At 45.6% G+C, this 21,810-nt stretch overlaps 1 protein-coding gene across 6 annotated transcripts in view; it reads right to left on the reverse strand.

The window, feature by feature from the left end:
• RFX3 (regulatory factor X3) overlaps positions 1-21,810 on the reverse strand; it is a 117,896-nt gene that overhangs the window by 21,501 nt on the left and 74,585 nt on the right. For 3 of the 6 annotated variants that reach the window (XM_079959352.1, XM_079959348.1, XM_079959349.1), the window contains exons 5-7: positions 18,934-19,008; positions 12,561-12,742; positions 8,495-8,614 (exon numbers count right to left, since the gene is read on the reverse strand). In XM_079959352.1, coding sequence (XP_079815478.1) covers positions 8,495-8,614; positions 12,561-12,742; positions 18,934-19,008 — 377 coding nt within the window. The remainder of the gene's footprint in view (positions 1-8,494; positions 8,615-12,560; positions 12,743-18,933; positions 19,009-21,810) is intronic. The other 3 variants (XM_079959353.1, XM_079959350.1, XM_079959351.1) reach the window with 1 other exon arrangement.

Here is a 21,810-nt window from a genome sequence, read left to right on the forward strand (position 1 = left end):
GACCAGAGCACGCCAGGCACTTCTGTCTTCCACTGCCTCCCGAAGTTTGGTCAAACTCATGCTGGTAGCTTCGAGAACACTGTCCAACTGTCGTCTCCTTCTCCTTGTGTCTTTCTCAACATCAGGGTCTTTTCCAAGGAGTTTTCTCTTCTCATGAGGTGGCCAAAGTCTTTGAGCCTCAGCTTCACGATCTGTCCTTCCAGGGAGCACTCAGGGCTGATTTCCTTAAGAATGGATAGTGTCAGGGAACTGCCATCGGAAGGACAGGTGGTGAGAAGGGTTCAGGAGAATAGGAGAGCCTCTTCTTCAGCAGAAGAGGGAACCAGTAGGGGGAGTGCGAGAGCTCCAAAGGAAAGGGAGTCGGAGGGGAGGCTCTGGGATACTTCCAGTGAGAACAGCGAGGAGGTATCAGAACAGCCTTTAAGGACCCCCACCCCTCGCCGGAAACTGTCACGCAGGGAATCCAGGAGGCGCATGTCTGTGAAACAGCTTTTATGTTGGAAACGTTTCCGCAAACGCCCACTGTCAGATTCTACCAGCGACTGACGGAGCCTTGCTGAAGGGCTCCGCTCAAGGCAGGGTTTCACTACACTGAGTGAGCTCTGAGGGATCCAGTTTCAACGCACAAGCAGCTCATTATCCCACCACAGCAATCTGACAGTCCCTGAAAGCAGCTTGTGCAAAGAGAGGCATCATGAGCAACCCAGCCGGAGCCGGAGATGGGGGAGCAGCTGCAGCCGGTCCTAGCCTGGAAGAAAGGTACAGGATGTTGGAGGTACAGTTAGCTCTGCAAACGGCGAGGCTGGAGGAGAGGAGGGCTCATGATGCAGAAAAGGGGAAAGCCGCCCAGCTCTCGAGGAAAGTGCCAGGACTGGTGCAGAAGTTTGGGGGTGATCCCAGGAATTATCAAGCCTTCAGGACAGAGATGCAATATGCCCTCAATCTGCAGTTTGATGATTTTCCTGATGAGGATTCGAGGGTTGCTTTTGTGATTGGGCATCTCGAAGGCGGGGCCAGAGATTGGGTGAGGCCACTAATGGCAGCCAATAATGAAGCCCTAAGGGACACAAGGAAGTTTTTTCGCGCCATGGATCTGATGTTTTCCAGCGAGATTGAGCAGGGAGTGGCGCGCAGGCAGTTAATGGCGTGTAAACAAGGGAACCGATCTGTCCGTGAGTACTGGACTGAGTTCACCATGTTGATCCATAAATTAGGATGGGATTTGTCAGCGGAACCGATACAAATGCTGTTCGAAGAAGGACTATCTTCGGCAGTGAAAGACGAACTTTCCCGGGGGCCCAGGGCGGAGTCTATGGACCATCTGACTAAATCAGCGCTGGCCATAGGGTCACGCCAGGAGGCCAGAGCCTTGGAGAAGCGGGAAGGGAAAGGGGAGCGTTGGAGGGATTTCCGCATTCCAGAGATGCCAGAGCAGCCCTCTCTGCCAGCAGAGCCGATGGAAATCGGAACAGCGCGCGCGCGCGCAATTTCAAACCCCAGTGAAGGGCGGAAGAAGGAGGGAAAAGGCGCCAAGAAATGTTTTCTCTGCCAACAGCCAGGTCATTTTGCCAGAGTTTGTCCGCAAAGAAAGGAATGGCAAGGAATGGCGGGGGCTGTTGGGGAGGAGGGGGAAGGAGCTAAGGAGCAAGTAAAAGCCAACGCCTGGCTGCCACCGACGGGGCACAGCAGCCAGGCCAAGGAACAGTAAATGTGCCCACGCCAGAACCCCCAAGACCAGCTCTTGTAATAGAGGTATTGCTGGAGCTGGCAAACGGACACCCACTAAAAGTGAAGGCGCTATTAGACTCAGGCAGCTCCTGCAACTTTATGAGTAAGGAGTTTGCAGCCGCCCATCAGATACAAACCATTCCTTTAAAAAATCCCCTGCAGGTGACCACGATTGATGGGAGGGCGCTGTTGGGGGGAGAAGTAGACCAGCAGACTGTCCCCATGACAATGAGGGTGGCAAGACACACGGAACGGATAGCGTTTAATATAGCCACGTTGGGAGGAGCGCCCATCATTTTGGGGATGAGCTGGCTAGCGCTGCATGATCCGCTTGTGGGATGGCATCAGAGAGTGGTTTCCTTTGGGTCAGCACATTGTATGGGACACTGCACAGAAAAAGGGGGCCAAGTAGGCACTCAGGCCACGTTAGCAAAGATAGAAGCAATGGAACAAGGCAGGGTACCACGACAATATGCAGATTTTGCCGGCGTCTTCAGCGAAAGGGAAGCAGATAAACTACCCCCGCACAGACCCTTTGACTGCCAAATCAACTTACTTCCAGGAGCGCAATTGCCAGTGGGCAAGGTGTATGCAATGTCTGACAGAGAGATGCAGGAGCTAAGGGAGTTTATTGACAAAAACCTCAAGCGTGGGTTCATCAGGGAGTCACGAGCGGTGGGGGGTAGCCCAGTGTTCTTTGTAGACAAAAAAAACTCGGACAAACCGAGATTAATTGTGGATTTCAGGGCCCTAAACGCAGTGTCCGAACCCGTGACCTTCCCTATGCCCAGAATCGATGACATTCTGACCCGGGTGAGAAAAGGGAAGATTTTTACCAAGCTGGACCTGAGGGGGGCGTATAACCTGATACGTATGAGAAAGGGAGATGAGTGGAAAACCACTATGTTCACCCCCTTGGGGGCATTTGAGTACTGCGTTATGCCTTTCGGCCTCCAGGCGGGTTCCGCAGTATTTCAATCATTCATGAATCACGTACTAGGACCATTGCTGTACAAGAACTGCGCTGCGTTCTTGGACGATGTGCTGGTGTACTCAGAGGATGAAGAGCAGCATGTGCGAGATGTAAGAGAAGTACTGAGCAAACTGCAAGAAAACCAGCTGTGGGTGAAACTGGAGAAGTGTCAGTTTCACACCAGGGAGGTGGAATTCCTTGGGTACCGGTTGTCGGACAAGGGGCTGGCCATGGATCCTAGCAAGGTGCAAGCAGTGCTGGAATGGAGGCCACCGAAAACTAAGAAAGATGTGCAGAGGTTTTTGGGGTTCGGAAACTTCTATCGGAAGTTCATCAAGAACTTCGCCCATTTAACAGCCCCCATCACGGATTGTCTCAGCAGCAAGAAGAAATTTGTCTGGACGGAAGAAGCGCAGCGAGCTTTCGAAAGTTTAAAGAGGGCGTTTGCTTCGGAAGAACAACTCTTACACGTGGATCTGCAGCAGCCGATGAGGGTGGAAACCGACGCGTCTGACAGAGCGGTGGGCGCCGTGCTTCTGCAGCCAGGAGCGAATACGTCGGAATGGAGGCCGTGTGCCTTCTTCTCGAGGAAATTGAACAAGTCTGAGAGGAATTATACGGTGTACGACAGAGAATTACTCGCTGTCCACGAAGCGTTCAAGAGATGGAGACACCTGTTGATTGGGGCGCAACACAAGGTTCAAGTGCGGACGGACCACAAAAATCTAGAATACTGGAGAACAGCCCGAGTATTGAACCAGAGACAAGTAAGATGGGCGCAAGAGTTCTCCAAGTTCAATTTTGAAATTCGCTACGTGCCAGGGGCTGAGAATGTCAGGGCGGACGCTCTCTCCAGAAAACCTGAGTACTTGGAGGGGGAAGGAGGGGCGGAAGAAAGACATATCATCTCAGAGGACCACTGGGTTTGTGGGGCGGCATTGGTGGGGCAAAGAGAACTGGTAGAGGGTATTGAAAACGATGAATATGCCCAAGAGAAACTTAGGGAACTCAGGGAGACAGGTGAGAACGCAGGGGGGTTTGAGGAAAAGAACGGAAAACTATATTACAAAGGGGCGCTCTACATACCAGGTGGGGGACTAAGAGGGCGGGTGCTTAAACAGTTGCATGACAGCCCCACGGCGGGGCACTTCGGGCAGCACAAGACCATGTGGTTGGTTACCAGGGAGTTTTGGTGGCCCAAGGTGCGGGAAGACGTGCGGGAGTATGTCAGGGGATGCGACAGGTGCCAAAGAGCAAAGGGAGAGAGGTTGGCGCCAGCGGGGTTATTAGAACCCTTACCCACCCCAGAAAGGCATGGGAGATGGTATCCATAGACTTCATGACCGATCTACCGAGATCCAAAGGGAAAACCGCGGTCATGGTGGTGGTGGATCTACTAACTAAGATGTGCCACTTTATAGCTTGTTCACATGCAGTGACAGCGGAAGAAACCGCAAGGTTGTTTGTGGAGCACATTTTTAGGTTGCATGGCGCCCCCTTAAGGGTTTTGAGCGACAGAGGAAAACAATTTACTTCTAGGTTCTGGAGGAAACTAATGAGCATGTTGCATGTGGAGGTAAGTTTTTCCACCGCCAGGCACCCAGAAACAAATGGGCAAGCAGAAAGGGCAAACGGGGTTTTGCAACAATATCTGAGGTGTTATGTAAAGGACAGAGAAACTGATTGGGTAGACTGGTTACCTCTGGCAGAATTTGCCTACAACAACGCGGAGAACGTGTCCACAGGGATGAGTCCCTTTCTAGCCAATTATGGGTGTCATCCTCGGGCGTTTCCAGGAGAGGGCGGGGGAAGGTGGAGTGTACCTGCAGCGGAAATTTTTGTTGAAGAGATGGAAGCGATCCACCGTCAGCTCCAACTCAACTTAGAGAAAGCCAAAGAAGAATACAAGAAGCAAGCTGACAGAAATAGGAGGGAAGGCGAAACCATAAGGGTGGGTAACCGGGTGTGGCTATCCACCCAAGGACTGCCGTTCAAGGGAGGGTGTAAGAAATTGAGACCCAAACGGTTGGGACCCTTTGAGGTCATACAGCAGGTCAACCCAGTAGCATTCAAACTCCGATTGCCCAGTCACATGAAATTGCACCCAGTATTTCACAGGTCATTACTGTCGCCATACAGAGAGGGGTGTGAGTGGGGGGAACATGAGAGGGAGGTGACCCGGACACCCGTCATAGAAGAGAGAGAACGCAACATGGATGTGGCGGGGATCATTGATTCCAGGTGGAAGGGGAATCAGGTGGAATACTTGGTAGAATGGGAGGGGGAGGAAGAGTCAGAAAATACATGGGTACCGGCAGAGGAAGTCAAAGACGAGATTTTAATAGAAACGTTTCATCGGCGTTTCCCAAGGAAACCACAACCAGTGGCAAGGTTTGGGAGGGAACACTTCGGGACCACAGATGAGGAAGGGGAATTTGAAGGGTTCCCAGAGTCGGAAGTGGAGGTGGAAACAGATTCCGACGAAGGAGAGGAAGAAGGGGAAAGAGGCGGAAGGCCGTGGTTAGAAGTGTTTGAATCCTCGGAGGATGAGGGGAGTTCCTTCCAGGGATTTCCGTCCTCGCCGCCAGTAAGAGAGGAGGCGGGAGGGGGTGAAGGGGGCCCTGGGGGGGAGGTGGATGTCAGGGAACTGCCATCGGAAGGACAGGTGGTGAGAAGGCTTCAGGAGAATAGGAGAGCCTCTTCTTCAGCAGAAGAGGGAACCAGTAGGGGGAGTGCGAGAGCTCCAAAGGAAAGGGAGTCGGAGGGGAGGCTCTGGGATACTTCCAGTGAGAACAGCGAGGAGGTATCAGAACAGCCTTTAAGGACCCCCACCCCTCGCCGGAAACTGTCACGCAGGGAATCCAGGAGGCGCATGTCTGTGAAACAGCTTTTATGTTGGAAACGTTTCCGCAAACGCCCACTGTCAGATTCTACCAGCGACTGACGGAGCCTTGCTGAAGGGCTCCGCTCAAGGCAGGGTTTCACTACACTGAGTGAGCTCTGAGGGATCCAGTTTCAACGCACAAGCAGCTCATTATCCCACCACAGATAGGTTTGTTCTTCTTGCAGTCCATGGGACTCACAAGAGTCTCCTCCAGCACCAGAATTCAAAAGCATAAATTCTTCTGCGATCAGCCTTCTTTATGGTCCAGCTCTCACTTCTTTTATCTTCCACCTAATGGCTATTCCAACATTACTAGAGCCCTGCCTGAAGTGGCCATTGCAAATCGATCTGATCTGCCATTGGCCTCCGTGAGCTTTCAGGTTCCACCGATATTTTCCCATAACCCCCATGGAAGAAAGTTTGCCTCCCCATCTCATTCTCCCCATTCCTTCTACTCTCTGGATGTTCTGCTAGTCTTTCTCGGATCTCTCGTTTCTTCACCCTGCCTTGGCTTTCTTCCTTGGAACTCCGACTGGGGCCTGACGTTTCTCTGCTCCTTCAGTCACTAGGCATCTTGGTCTTGTTTTTCTCAACTTCCTCATAACCCCCCCCCCCCATCTTCAGACTCTTCTTCCTACCTGCAGCAACACTGAATGCAACACTTGCACAAGAATGAAGACCTTTCTCTCCTTCCTTCCTTCTGTCCCTGCTCTGTGGCACTTAAGTAGATTCAAATATAAAGTCAATCCATGCACTGGGGTTTCATCAGAGCCTAAAAACGCCCAGCTCTTTACAGCATTGCCTTTCTAACAATGGCCAGTGAGATACCATCCCAAAAGAAAATATCTACTGCCCAATAAAACTGCCATGGCATAATCTGCTGAACAGGGCTGACCTGCAAAAAGAGATGGACAGATTTGCCTACTTTGAGTCAATATCACATTTGCATGTGTTGATTCATAAGTCAGCAATTGAAATCTGTCTGGAAAAAGGTGCATTTAAATACATACTTGCATGTATTTTCTCATGAAATACCCTCAGGTTTAGGTCGATATAAAATTCAATAAATAACAACGTTTTCTCATAAAATACAACATTTCTAAACTTATTTTATCTTAAAATATTAATCTTAAAATCTTTTTTGCATGTTTTTTGAGCTGAGAGCTGCATCACAAAATTGGGAAATGTGCAAACTTTGAAGGATATTTACTCGTTTGGGAGATGCAGCAAAGTTCTTACTGGAATTTGCAAAGTGCTAATGTCTTAAGCATTCCTTGTTTTTAGAAACTTGAGTTTCGATACACTCTAGACTCAATTGTTCCATTAGGCATGTTCTGTTTCTTAGTTCCTCTGACAAACCAGTTACAGGAAGGAACACTTGAAAATGTTATTTGGTGTTATTGCAGCATATTTATTCACTCTAGAAACATAGTGGAAGTGCACAAGTATGGCTGAGAGAAGTGGGTGCTAGCTTTTAAAACACGGAAAATGGCAATCCTCCTATTTGCCTTGCTACAAATGTTACAATTTGCCTTCCTACAAATGTTACATGCTGTCTCTAGTTGCTTTGTAAGAGTATCTCAAAAAATAATAATTTGACAAGTAAATGGATATGTGCTACTTGAAAAAAGCAAAATGTTCAGAAAGTGCTCCTCAGCTCACTGAGGGAACTGGCTCAGAAGTACATCAACCCAGTTTGGAAATAACGTGAGGAATTAGGCTAGATTCGCCCACGGCTATTCCAGATGCGTTCAAGTGGAGATTCTGGCCAGAATCCAGTGACCACTTTAGGTAGGATGGAGTCATGCTGCTCTTTTACAAAGCTAAATAAAATTATGGTTGTATACATGAATCTCTCCTTCATTCCTACACCCTGCATTAAGCCTTCTGACCAGACCTGGAATTAATATGTTCAAAGGACTTGTTTTGAATAACATTTTCCTTTTAGATGTAAGCAGTTTATTCCACAACACAACAAGCAATTCAACTCATCCTTCATAATTTCAAATGGTGCATCACAAATTTTGTATACTGTGCATTAATGCTCTAAGTTAAGAGCAGCACAAAGCATTCATAAAGTCGTGTTTACTTTACTCCCTTCCCGACCCATCCTGCTTCCACAACTAACATCCACTTGTGCAAATGAGAGTTACCCTCCCTGCCCTCCTGCTTTGCAGCCCCCCAGGCACCCCCAAAATCTGCTCTGGAGCACTGGAAGGCCTTCCACAACAGATTTTTTTCGCCGGGGGGGGTGCAGGGAGGAAAGGAGGAAGGGAAATGTTGTCATGTCTGCCGGCATGGCACTGGATCTCAGCTTTTTTTTTTTTTTTTTTTAAATAGCATTCCAAACTTGGCCATAGGGTGGCACACATAATTCTATCTCCTCTCATTAAAGGCCAAATTCTCTTAAGTTTAGAAGATTCTAGAAACACAAACGCTTTTACATTTAACCACTCCTCACTCAATTTTGATATAAAAATATGAGATAATGCCCTTTAGCAAAACTATTTTTGTCCAGATAAAAGGTGGTTGGTTGGTTGATTTGTTTGTATGTTTTTATACCAACCTTCATGAATAATAGTCACAAGCCAGCTTTTGAAAATAAGGTAATATAAAAACTTAACACAAAATAAACAGAAATATGAAAATAATTCTCAGAAATTACATAATTAACAACATTACAAAAACGACTTAACGCATCAGCATCTAAAAGCCCAAAAGGTAAGGTTTTACGTAGTGTCTAAAAGGGTGGAAGATTGTGGCAACTGCAGGTAAACTTTCAGCTAGAGAAGTTATGTGGTCTAATAAAAGGAGAGGTTACTGCTCCCTGACTAAACACTCCCGCGATAGAGAAATGCAGAAAAAGATGCTGGATTCTAAGGGGTCTGGTCAGCTTGGCAGGACTGTACCTTTGTTTCTGCTGCATGGGTTGCTGTCTCATAGCCATATATTGCATGTCCTCTTGTAGCCGATTTAGAGGGGAGTCTGGCTTGACACGAATCCCATAGTAATGATATTTGGAGTTCCCCCTTTGGGAAAAAGCAAATATTAAAAACGAGGGAATGTACACAACCTAAACGCAAATGTGATCCCTTTGGGTTGTTCTTAAATATTTTAGATCTGAATTGTATCTCAGACTGTTGTTCAATTTGGCTGCTTTCCTCTGAACTGTGCAAAAATAATCTTATGCAGCCAATTTAGTCCCAGCAGAATGGAAAGCTAGCTGAGTATTAGATATTCACTTAGTTACAACTGCAAATATTTCACAATCATTTCACATATTGGTCTCTTGACAAGGTTTTTACCACTCAAATAGAAAATGGCCCAAACAGCAGGGGACTGTAGATTACTCTAATGATTAAGGAATGTATTTAGCTTTGTACATAGTTAGTTGGCTTGATCTCAGAATGTCAATAGAATTTAAGGAGGCTAAGTGCGTATAGGATTTCAACCAGTGTTACTAATTTGTGAAAGAGAAGGGGTGGGGTGGGGGAGAGAAACTGCAATTATTTTGTCTTTAACTATTTATTGTAAGTTTCTTTTTCTGACAAAAACTTAAGATCAAAAGCAAGTTGCTCACACTGGGCAAAAAATTCGCAAGCAATAATGCAAGGACACCATTTTCACGGGGACCCACTTTGTGCCCCCCAAGTGGGATGAACAAATGCTGTGTATATGGTGGCCACCCAAAAGCAGCCACCTTTGCATATGCTTGGCACAGCTCTCCTCTCTCTCTCTTCTGAGGGTGGTACGAGGGACTGAGCCTGAGAGACCAGAGGGAGATTTACTCACTGCCTATATACCGTATTTTTCGCATTATAGGACGCACTTCCCCCCTCCAAAAATGAAGGGGAAATGTGTGTGCGTCCTATGGAGCGAATACAGGCTTTCGCTGAAGCCTGGAGAGCGAGAGGGGTCGGTGCGCACTGACCCCTCTCGCTCTCCAGGCTTCAGGAAGCTATCCGCAAGCCTTTGGAGTGCGACGGGAGTTCCTGCTGGGCTCCGAAGGCTTGCGGATAGCAGTCTGCAGCCCGAAGCCCGGGGAGTGCAGCACTGTGCACCCTGGGTTTCGGGCAGCTATCCGCAAGCCTTTGAAGCGCAGCGGGAATTTTTTTTTTTCTTTATTCCCCCCCCCCCAAAAAAAAACCTAGATGCGCCCTATAGTCCGGTGCGCCCTATGGAGCGAAAAATACGGTAATTATAACTGTTGCTGTGTTCTGGATATGGGGCATCATCTCCAGGTGTCAGCCTGGATCCTTAAAGAGGTGTGGGGTGAGCACACCACCCTCTAACTCAAGAAGAGCTACCTTAGTCAAGAGGTCTGGTTCAAGACCAGTGCCATGTCCTCAAATGTTCAGGTACAGTGCTGGGGGCACTCTTATACAGTGGTTTCGCTCCTTCCTCCTGGACCATGTCCAGAAAAGAGGGGGGAATGAGTGTTCAGACCCCTGGGCACTCACTTGTGGGGTGCCTCAGGGTTCCATCCTCTTTCCCATGCTTTTTAACATCTATATGAGGCCGCTAGGAGAGATCATCAGGAGGTTTGGGCTGGGTGTTCATCAATATGTGGATGATACCCAGCTCTACCTCTCTTTTAAACTGGAAACAGTGAAGGCTATGAAGGTCCTGTGTGAGTGCCTGGAGGAGGTTGGAGGATGGATGGCAGCTAACAGATTGAGGTTGAATCCTGACAAGACAGAAGTACTGTTTTGGGGGGACAGGGGGCGGGCAAGTGTGGAGGACTCCCTGGTCTTGAATGGGGTAACTGTGCCCCTGAAGGACCAGGTGCACAGCCTGGGAGTCATTCTGGATTCACAGCTGTCAATGGAGGCACAGGTCAATTCTGTGTCCAGGGCAGCTGTTTACCAGCTCCATCTGGTACGCAGGCTGAGACCCTACCTGCCCGCAGACTGTCTCGCCAGAGTGGTGCATGCTCTAGTTATCTCCCGCTTGGACTACAGCAATGCGCTCTACATGGGGCTACCTTTGAAGGTGACCTGGAAACTGCAACTAATTCAGAATGTGGCTGTTAGACTAGGGACTGGGAGTGGCTGCCGAGACTACATAACACCAGTCTTGAAAGACCTACATTGGCTCCCACTTCGAGCACAATTCAAAGTGTTGGTGCTGACCTTTCAAGCCCTAAATGGCTTCTGCCCAGTAGACCTCAAGCAGCATCTCCACCCACATTGTTCAGCCCAGACACTGAGGTCCAGCGCTGAGGGCCTTCTGGCAGTTCCCTCACTGCGAGAAGTGAAGTTACAGGGAACCAGGCAGAGGGACTTCTCGGTAGTGGTGCCCACCCTGTGGAATGCCCTCCCATCAGATGTCAAAGAAATAAACAACTATAAGACATTGAGAAGACATCTGAAGGCAGTCCTCTTTAGGGAAGCTTTTAATGACTGATTTTTAATATATTTTTAATCTTTTGTTGGAAGCCGCCCAGAGTGGCTAGGGAAACCTGGCCAGATGGGCGGGGTAGAAATTAGTAATAACAACAACAACTGTCAGAGGAACATATAAATGGACTGCAGTTGTTGCTTTCCATCCTGCAGCATCTATCCACAGGCAGGCTGAGCAAAGCACTTCTTAGGACATGCCTATTATCAGAAGCAGAATCCCTGTCTGTGTGCCATGCCTTCCTGCAACCAGCTGTATCCAAAGAAGCTGCGGGCTGCCTTTCTTCAGTTCATGATCCTGCCTGAATCTGGCACTACAGGCACTAGTAGCTCATAAGTCCTTCACTATTATTCTATGTAAGTTTGTTCACATTCCACATGCTGCTGGTTTCATCCATATGGCAGCAATTGAAACATTTACTGTAGAGCATTCAAGGCATACAATCAGCTGTGACAATACACAAAGTACTCTTGTATTCTGAAATGCATGTTATCTGGGCTGTTGACGTTTCTCACACAGGCTGACTCTGCAAACCGTACACCTTTGTTCCAAGGACAGCTTGCTTGAAAGGGGGCTGATTCATTCAGAAAAATGAGGTGCAACATTTGGAAAAATGGACAGAAGCATTTTGTCCGTATTTAATCTAAGGCCCTATGTTAAATGAAGCACCTTACATGGTGCAATGGATAACATAGCTTGCATGTACTAATTAATATATGTACCTCTTAGAATGCTTGATAGAAGCTGGTGCTTTGGCAATGTCTTAAAGAGCAATATGGGAGAAGAAAGTGCTTAATACACATTTTAATGAACTGGGCAGTATATTTAGACAATTGCACAAACTTTGTTTTTACAGCACTTTGTTGTGGGAGTTGCACCACAACCTTATTCCAAACAGCAGTGTTCTAGTTTAGAGTTCTAGGTGGACTCTCTCTCAGTCTAACCTACTTCACAGGGTTGCTGTGAAGATAAAAAGGAGGAGGGACGAGGGGGAACCATGTAAACTACCCTGAGCAAGAAGGAATATATAGCTAATAAGTAATATTACAATTAATATACAGTTAATAAGCAGTCATTAATAGCCTTATCCTGCAAGAACAAATTAGTGGTGGTGAACACAGATACTGTGATTGAAAATTCCATGGTTTAATTTTGTGCTATGTTAAAAGACCTTGCCTGTCCTGAATCTCCCACCATAAGGTTCACAGAATTGCCCTTTGCTCTAATATTATGAGGGCAAGAAAAACATCTCTTCATCCACTTTCTCCACTCATGTATAAAGCTCTATCATGTCTCCTCTGACTAAACCACCAGACTGCCAATCACTGGCCAGTCACTGCCAACTGAGACTGGAGGGAAGTGGGGCTTTGGGTCTTTAAAAAAACAAAAAACAAAAAAGCCAACATTTTTTGTACTTCTGCAATTTGGGGTTTTCATGAACATGCAGATTCCCACCTTTTGTTTCTCAATGACCATGTTTTTGCTTCATGTCTATTGTCACGAGAGCACTAAATTTGCTATTAGAGGGAGTACACTCTGTCCCATTAACTCAGAACTTTGCTTCCTTACACTAACCTGGTTCCCAATCTTCTGGTTCGTAGGCCCATGAAAATTGACCTTATTAGTTTTCCAAAAGAGGCAGCATTGACTGGGTCCAATTTATGCTCCTGACAGTGTCTCAAGTAGTGGTTGTAGAGGGTACTTCTGGGGAGACTCACTCCTTCTGCTGTTTCATAGTTGTCTAAAAGCCACTGGAGCTATTTTAAATTGGGAACAAAGAAGAAAAATGAGCTCAACATAACTTTGCAGAACAGTTATGCCTTCATTAGTGTTGAAATAATGTAAGAACAAAAATAATTTTCTCTGTTTAGCTGGACACATCTTTCTTTAGCTCCAGGTAATTCTCCACAGAAATTTTAAAAGCATTACATCATCTTAAAATAGCTTTACAAATAGAGAAACAGCAGAATTCTTAAGACTTGTGGCCTCAGGCAATATAAATTACTTTAAGAAGCAACATGTTAATTCCATGTGCACTGATCTAGACTTTCAGGCAAAGTATTAGCACTTGAGAGAATAAGAGCAACACTGAAAATAAGTCACACAATCAAAAAGGAAAATATTCTTATGAAGTACTGGTAACATTTATCCATGCTTCTGTATCATTAGATTACCAAGATAACAAATATTGCAGTATTTACTGGATTAACTTTTGTTTTTATAACCGCTGAAGATTCTGGATCAGATCCTGCTCCTACTAGTGAAAGAGAGAGGGGGAAAGGGAGAGAGAGGTCCAATTTCACTGAAAACCAAACTGGGTCTTGTGAAGAAGCTAGGCTTCCTTTGGACCAAGTATGGGCAACCAATGTAGAACTCCCCCCATCCCTTTCCATTGGCCCTGCTGGCTTGAGCTGGTGGGAGCTGGGAGTCCATCCCGAGGGCCAGAGGTTTCGCTATCCCTGATTTAGGCTACTTTATTTGGGATTTACATGATCACTCATGGTCTTCTGTTGAGGGGCACATGGCAGCTATGTCAAAATTATACAATGTATGCAGAGAAGATTGCAAGTACTGAGACAGAAACAAAGTATCGTGTTCCAAATAATCAAACCACAATTTGTTACAGTTTCAATGGGGGAAAAACTTTTACAGCACAAATTTACACATTCCTATTTAGAAGTAAACTCCACTTACATTCTAGTGGAGGGGGGAAATGTTCAACCAGTCTTTGAGGATTGGTAGTTTTTAGTAAGATATATAGAAATGGGAGAGATACACATAGCTAGGTATATTTATTGATTAACTGTTCCAAGCTGTTTGGTTTAGAACAGTGATTTTCAACCAGTGTGCTGTGGCACCCTGGGGTGCCTTGAAGGATGGTCAGGGGTGCCATGGCAACACTGGTCTCTGTCCCTCTTCCCTTCCCTCCCTCCTCTGATGCCCTCTGGTGCCTCTGGCTCCCCAAGACAGCTGTTTATTTCAGGAGCCCTTGCTATAAGCTCCACAGGCGAATTTTGGGGCAGCTCAGAGACCAGGGGCATCAGCAGTGGCTGCCCAGAGGACTCCCAAGGAGAGGGGAGAGGAGAGGAGGCTGAGGAAACACGCCACAAGGGAAGGTGTTTGAAAAAGGGCGAGAGGCTGCCAGCCCTGCAGGCATAACTGGACTCCTGAGCCCCACAGGAGAGCTGCAAAAAGAATGTAGCTGGTCAAGGAAGTCATGGAGTCAGAAGGGTTGAAAACCTCTGGTGTAGACAGCAAGGTTTTGGGGCTGTAGTAACCAGGCCATCTGCTGAACAAACTATAAATCAAGCAGAAGACATGCCCCCTGTCATTAGCCATCTCCCTATTAGTGCACTCTAGTTACCAGGCCAGCTTGAATGACAAAAGCCCCAGCAGAAACCTTCAGCAGAACCCCAACCCCCAAGAAATGCCTCCTGTAATGACTATTCAGAGGTTAAAATCTTCTTGCAGGGCTGCTGTAAATGAAGGCAGTGGAAAGGCTATCAGGATCAGCAGGCGAAGGAAAGGTTCCTCTGGCCACCAGCAGCCAGAATGAGACTTTCTCATGGAAATCAAGTTAACAGCGCAGGCAGATGAGAGGTCCCGGGGGTACTGGGGGCGACCAGGACTGCTCTTTCCCTTTGGCCCATCATGCTTGGCATCTTGTCTCCCAGCCAACACAGCAACAAAATGAAGGATGCTAGCCAGTCCACTTCTTATCCTAAGTGGTGTTCCACTGTGCTACCCACCCTCTGGCTTCCCTGACACCCTGTTCCCATGTCAGACTGGATTAGATGTTTCCTCAAAAAGTAGAGGCAGATGGCCCTCAGAAGTTAGTCATAAATCTGCTTTTGGGTTCAAATTTCATCTTAGGCCTAAGGCATGCCACCAACTCTCAGCTTCAGCTTTACATTGTAAAGAATGTTATAAACACTACGAACCCTCTAAAAAGCTGTATACATTGTATATTTCTTGATGCTGTTCTTATTGCTGCTGTTCTTGCTAATATAAAAATGGAAATAGTTGTGCTGTGCCTGGGAATTCCACGCAACTGAGATATGGCTTGTTTGTTTGTTCAAAGCCTATCAAACAAGAGATCCAGAGTGTCCCTTTCACGAACAGAACTGAGATCCCGGGGAGGGCAGGCTATTTCCCACAACTACCATTTTCCACTGCAGCCTCCTGCAACATCCCCACTGTTCTGGATTGTGCCCCCAAAGCAGTGTTTTAGGAAACAGAGAGAGAGGGAAGTGGGGACATGGCTTCTGCAGAGGGGAACTCTGGATCCGGCCTGTTCTTTCTTCCTTGTTTTAGTTCATGTACCCAATATCATTTCAAGATATCTCATTTGTCACAAATCTTTTTCAAATTAGTGATGTACCATTATGATCATATAACTTATGACGGCATGTCAAGGGAAATGGTAACCTTTACCTTGGTGTATTAAAAACACTTATTTATTTCACTAATGAGCTAAGCATATCTGAGGACAGGAACCATCATAGCTTTCAAACTTTGCACTTAACTCATTAGAATTAATCAGCATAGATTAAAGCAGATATTCTATTGCTATTTATCCCAAAGGGAAATACCGAAATGGAATTGCAAAAACCACAGAACACTTCTCAATTAAATTATAAATGTAACATTTGACATTTCCCCCCATAGATGAATTACAACATACTATGATTAATTTTAAATACATTTTACAAAAAAAACCTTACTTTTGACATAATATAACTGTTACTTGCAATAGTCATTGCTGGCAGTGCAGTCGATGTTCTGAATAAAGACTTTTGCTTTAGGACACACACATTTCACGGACAAAGGTCCAGTTGTTTTGGATTATAAAACTGGGGGTGGAGCAGAGGATGATGATTTAGGCCACAGAAAATGTTACAGTGGAAATAATAAATTTAAGTTCTACATATTTGGAAGCATGGACCTCCAAAAATGAGCAAGGCTACAGCTCTCTTGCTAGTAGTGGGTGGGCAGGATTATTATGATGATTATTTTGATATACCACTCTTCATCTGAAGATCACAGGGCGGTATGTAGCATAAAAAGCTTAAACTTGCCTTTGAAACAGTAAGAGATGATGCCCCTCTAGTAACCAGCAACTACTCCGACACAAATTCATGCAGAATAGGCCTAGCAATGACCATTAGCATTATAGCTATACAGAATTTTCATGCTCAGATGCCTATGCCTCCAAATATCTGATGCTGGGTACAAACAGGGGATGGGCTTCAAAATAATGAGAAAGCCACAAAAATAAGAAAGCATTAATACTTGGCCCAACATACAAATAATTTAAAGAAAACACAAGCTAACAGCATGAAGACCATGTTGTAAAACCATGCCATACAACCATAAAGTGCTAAGCATTGGCATTATAAGTCACCATTATGATAGTCTGTTTCAAAGTAGTTATGAATTTAAATTTTAGTCAAATATTGTTATGATGTGCAAAAATAAGTTAATCCAATAAATTTACCTCCCTTCACCCAATTTCAACCTTCACCCTTCCACCTAATTCTCAGCCACACTTGTAATTACCATACACATAAAAAGAGGTGAGGTGAGATAAAAACAGAGATTTAAAATACTATTAAACTAAGTGCTGGTATCCCATCTACTGAATGTCATCCTACTATAACCGCTAAGTCTAAAAGATCTCTACATTCAAAACTTATTATTAAGGAGGGGTCTGGATCAGGTTTCTAGACACATCAATGAATTTTGGGATTATAAAATTGGCGGGGGGGAGTATTTATTTCATACATGTTGTATATTTGAGACAAGTAACCATTCTTTCACTAATAAAAATGGCATCCTTTTTATATATCCTAATGGTCCATTTCCAAAAGGAAACATTCAAATAATATTCAAACAAAGAATTTTGAAAACTTTATGGATTATGTAAACTATGAAATGTAATGTTAGGTATATTGCTTTATTTTTCTGGAAATAGATGTTCACATAAAGCTATGAGATTTTCAGTCATGGATTATATGGGCCACACTACTACAAAACAGAACTTCACAAAATACCCTGCTTTGGAACAATGACTTAGCTTTACCCTGGAAATAGCACAGCAAGGCACAGGGTATAATTATTTTTCTGCATACTTATTCTGTGAAACAAGGAAACACAGAAAAATAACAAATAATATATTTTTGTCAGATTTACCAACACATTTCAGGAAATGTGGTGGCAGTTTACTTATACGCCAGCAGGTAAATTCTTGAATGAATTGAAACAGCTTTTTATATACAGTCATACCTCGGTTTACAGACACTTCAGGTTGCGCATTTTTGGGTTGCACACTGCGCCAAACCCGGAAGTACCAGAACAGGTTACTTCCTGGGTTTGGCACTCGCACATGCGCAAAAGTGCTAAATCGCGCTTTGCGCATGCACAGAAGTGCGACCCACGTGTGCGCAAACACGGCGCTGCGGGTTGCGAACGTGCCTCCTGCACGGATCACGTTCGCAACCCTAGTGTCCACTGTATACACAATTAGTTAATTTTGAGACAATCACATATTTGGAAATTTCATTTCCATAGTTATGCTTCTTTTAAGATACTATTCCATGCAAACATATGCTAGAAAAGCATTCATTCATCTGCAAGACTTGAAACATACAAGCTTTGTGATTTAACAATAATGAGATGGCACGATGAGAGCTGAACAATATTTACAGATTTTTGAGTGGGGCCAACTTGTGGGATGGAGGAGTGGGAAAACACAAGGGTAGGAAAACAGCACTGAGGATAAAAATACGTTAGGCCGACTCAAAAGGTCATGGGTTTATGAGCATACAAAAAGGACAAGCATATGGACCCCATGAACCAAGCCCTTGACTCTCCTTGGTTGTTCACCAGAGGCAGCCTAGGTCAAATCACCCTGGGCTCAGTCCGACACTCAGAGGAGGCATCAGGAAGTACAGAACCTGACGCTAGGTCACCAAAGCTCAACAACGCATTTCTTCCTGAAGAAACAGAAGCTGGTTTACCTGTGAGACACCAGACATACCCTTTTCCATATCTATGGCTCTCCTCCAGGTGCACAATTTTGTATATATAAAAAGAAAGTGTTTAAGATGCCAATTGATTAAAAGACTGGCCTTTGTGTAATGAATATATGGGAATTAACGCCATTTTACAAAGTGGCAAGACACTTGCCATTTTGAGAGGCAGGCTGTATATGAAAACAGTCCTCATATGGCAAGGACTCTCTGCAGAAGGATGTTGGAGTCCCACTACAGAATTCTGGCTTGGAGGGGAGGCTTTTGCTCCACCACAAGAGCATCCCCACTTGGCTGCATGGGAGGGAGATTGCATGGGAAATAATGAAGGGAGATACTCAGAACATGGCTGTGACAGGGGCCAAATTTGCTTCCTCCCTCTAGTAGTGTCAGCTCTGAAAGTCATATCTGCTCTTATCTATATCTAGGTCTTCGCCTAAAGAGTCATATTGTGTTTCTTGTTCGTACTGGAGCATGGTGGAGTATTAGGAACTGACAACGAAGAAGCATAAAGCAGTGAAATTGTTTCTTTGCTTAAAAAAATCTTAAGTCACAACTGTGACATCTTACCCTTGTCAAATGAGAACAGAATACACATTTTGTTTAACAGTATGAAGCCTATGTTAACAATCCAAATAAAACTGGGTTATTTTTTTAAAAAAATTGCTCATGGTGGTTTGAGCAATGCTATAAGGGCGATGAAATCAAACAACTCAACAATTTTGCTGCACTGTCACTGTGTCTGAAAAAAGATAGTGAGAAGTTGCTATGAGAGCTTAAAAGTAGAAAGGAAGATTCAGGAGGCAAAAAAAGAAAAGGAAAAGGAAAAAAGCAGCAACCAAAACAAGCATTTAGAAGGCAAGCTAGGCATGCAAATCAAGCAAGGGATTAGTTTACACGAAGAAGAGGCAACTTACATGGCTGTTGAGAAGAGAGCTTCTGTGAGTGGACAGACCATCAGACTTTTGCAGTGTCTCAATCGCCATTTCAATCTGATAATAGATGTCATTAAAAAAAGGGCTCAAGACAAGATAGTAATAAAAGACTGACCACAGAAATTTTGATAGATTGCCAAAGTTCAAAAGAAAACTTTAGTTCAAAGCTATTACAATTTATTGGGGGCATAGTCTTCAAATCTTTTCCCCAGCAAATTTTGCAGCAACAACTGCTTCAACAAAACTGAAAGAGCAAGTTATCAAAAAGGCCACCCCCCACTCCTGCTCATTCCATAAAAAGAAAGAAAGAAAAACACAGTTTATTGTTAAGCCACAATGCAAACATTTCAGAATCCTGAGCATGGTATAATATCCATAGAAAACAGATAAGCATCCTAGAAAATAAGTATACAAAGAACTTGAAGCACTTGGTTGAGCCTGCAACCCTCTGCTCTGTTCTGGGAGCAGGTCTCCCTGACCTTAGTGAGACATACTTCCAATTAAACATGAAGAGGATGGCACCAGGAGGGTTTATTCTTTGGACCTACAATTTCATATTATGTGTCTCTTGCCTGCTGATACTTGAAAAATGATTGAACAACTTTAATTAATCTCATGATTTAAATGGCTACCAAACCACCACAATTTATTCGCTGGGCTAGCACCCTGGCCTTCCAAAGACAAATGCAGATGAGCAGGAGAGAACTACACTCAGATCTGGTCCTTTGCTGAAATGCTTTTGCAAGAGCAGTTCCCAATGCAGAAATGTAGGCCGCTGCTCAGTTTAAACAGGGCGATGGGTTCCGAAATGGGGGGGGGGGGGGAGACAAGACAAATCTCCCAATGTGCCTGATGGAACATATGCTTCAAGCACATCTGTTCTTTCTTTGCATCCTGGCCTTGTGTAGATGTCCTTACGTAGAATATTTGCATTTGCACTTATAAATAAATTCTGTATGTGGGAATATATAAAAACAGAAGCATTTCGATAGGACTTCCCATTTCCCTCTTAAGTTGCTCAGAGAGATAGTAACAAATAAGCTACTGTGATGATTCTGAGTGAAATAAAAACAGCATGAAATCAATTAGTTGTTGAGGGAAAAAAACACTACAGAATGGACAAAAACATAAACATGTTTTTATCTTTATGAATTGAGTCTTTTTAGAGAGCATTCTACAGTGATCAGATTATGAAGAGACCAATTGAATATGCTGGGGGGAGGTGTTTGTTCGCCTCAGAACATTGGTATCACATTAACTTACTGCGTTCCATCATACCTCTCCTCCCTTTCGACTGTTGCCCAAAGACTGGCGAGGTTCAACGTTTTTCCCTCCAACGTCCTGAGACATAGATTCTCAAAGGGCCAAGCCCCCGCCATGTGCGAATGTGATAAGGAGACACCGGAGTCGCTCCAGCACATTATGTTCACTTGCCCCCTGTTTAATGTGCCACGGGCAAATTTGTTGGGATCAATCATACAGAAACTAGAGGGCACCCCATCAAAATTCCACCTTGCCTAAATCTTGCAGGATAAGGATACTCATACGACCCTGAAAGTGGCAAGGTTCCTGGTCGCTGTCCTTACCCAAAAGCGACGCCAAGGGGCACTACAAGCTAACTAAGGCGTAGTATGCCATTCTATTCTATAGTATTTTATTGTTATAGTGGTGCTTTAGTGGCTGTTTTCCCCACGTGCACAAGTTGTTATTTATGTCTCGTTTTTACCTGTATGGGCCTATGGCCGTAAATAAAATTACTAAAATATGGTATTTGTCTGTGTCAAACCATTGTCCAATTCAGCCAATTCTTGTCTATTCTAACAAGTGGAAGTCTTTCCTAGCCATCTACCTTTTTAACTAGAAATGCCAGGGGTTGAAATGAGACCATTTACGCCTGTACAGCATGTCCCCTTCCACTGAACTTCAGGCCCTTCTCATAGGACACAGAAAACTGTAAAATACTTTATTTAGTATAACATTCTCCAGGAAATCTATTTAATTATTATTTTTATTATTTTAAACCATGATCTCAGTGAAGAATCGTCAAGGTCTCTAACAAAGTACCGTATTTTTCGCCCCATAGGACGCACTTTTCCCCCTCTAAAAATGAAGGGGAAATGTGTGTGCGTCCTATGGGGCGAATGCAGGCTTTCGCTGAAGCCTGGAGAGCGATAGGGGTCGGTGTGCACTGACCCCTCTCGCTCTCCAGGCTTCAGGAAGCTATCCGCAAGCCTTGCAAGCCGGGGGGAGTTCCCGCGGGCTCACAAGGCTTGCGGGCAGCAGCCTGCAGCCCCGGCAAGTGTCCGCAAGCCTTGCGCGCCCGGCAGGAGCTTGGGGCGGCAGCCTGTTGCCCGAAGCACAGGGAGCCCTCCGGAGGGCTCCCCGTGCTTCGGGCGCGTGCCTGCAAGCCTTGCGCGCCCGGCAGGAGCTCCCGCCGAGCGCGCAAGGCTTGGGGCGGCAGCCTGTTGCCCGAAGCACAGGGAGCCCTCCGGAGGGCTCCCTGTGCTTCGGGCGAGTGCCTGCAAGCCTTGCGCGCCCGGCAGGAGCTCCCGCCGAGCGCGCAAGGCTTGGGGCGGCAGCCTGCAGCCCAAAGCACGCGGAGCCCTCCGGAGGGTGCCCCGTGCTTCGGGCGAGTGTCTGCAAGTCTTGCGGGCCCGGCGGGAGCTCCCGCCGGGCGCGCGAGGCTTGGGGCGGCAGCCTGCAGCCCAAAGCACGCAGAGCCCTCCTGAGGGTGCCCCGTGCTTCGGGCAGGCCTGTGCAAGGCTTGGGGCGGCAGCCGCGGCTGGGGGGGAAATATTTTTTTTTTATTCATTTCCCCCCCCCCCCAAAAAAATGATGTGCGTCCTATGGGCCGGTGCG

This window comes from Podarcis cretensis (genome assembly GCF_951804945.1).
Source record: "Podarcis cretensis genome assembly, chromosome: 17".
Lineage (NCBI taxonomy): Eukaryota > Metazoa > Chordata > Lepidosauria > Squamata > Lacertidae > Podarcis > Podarcis cretensis.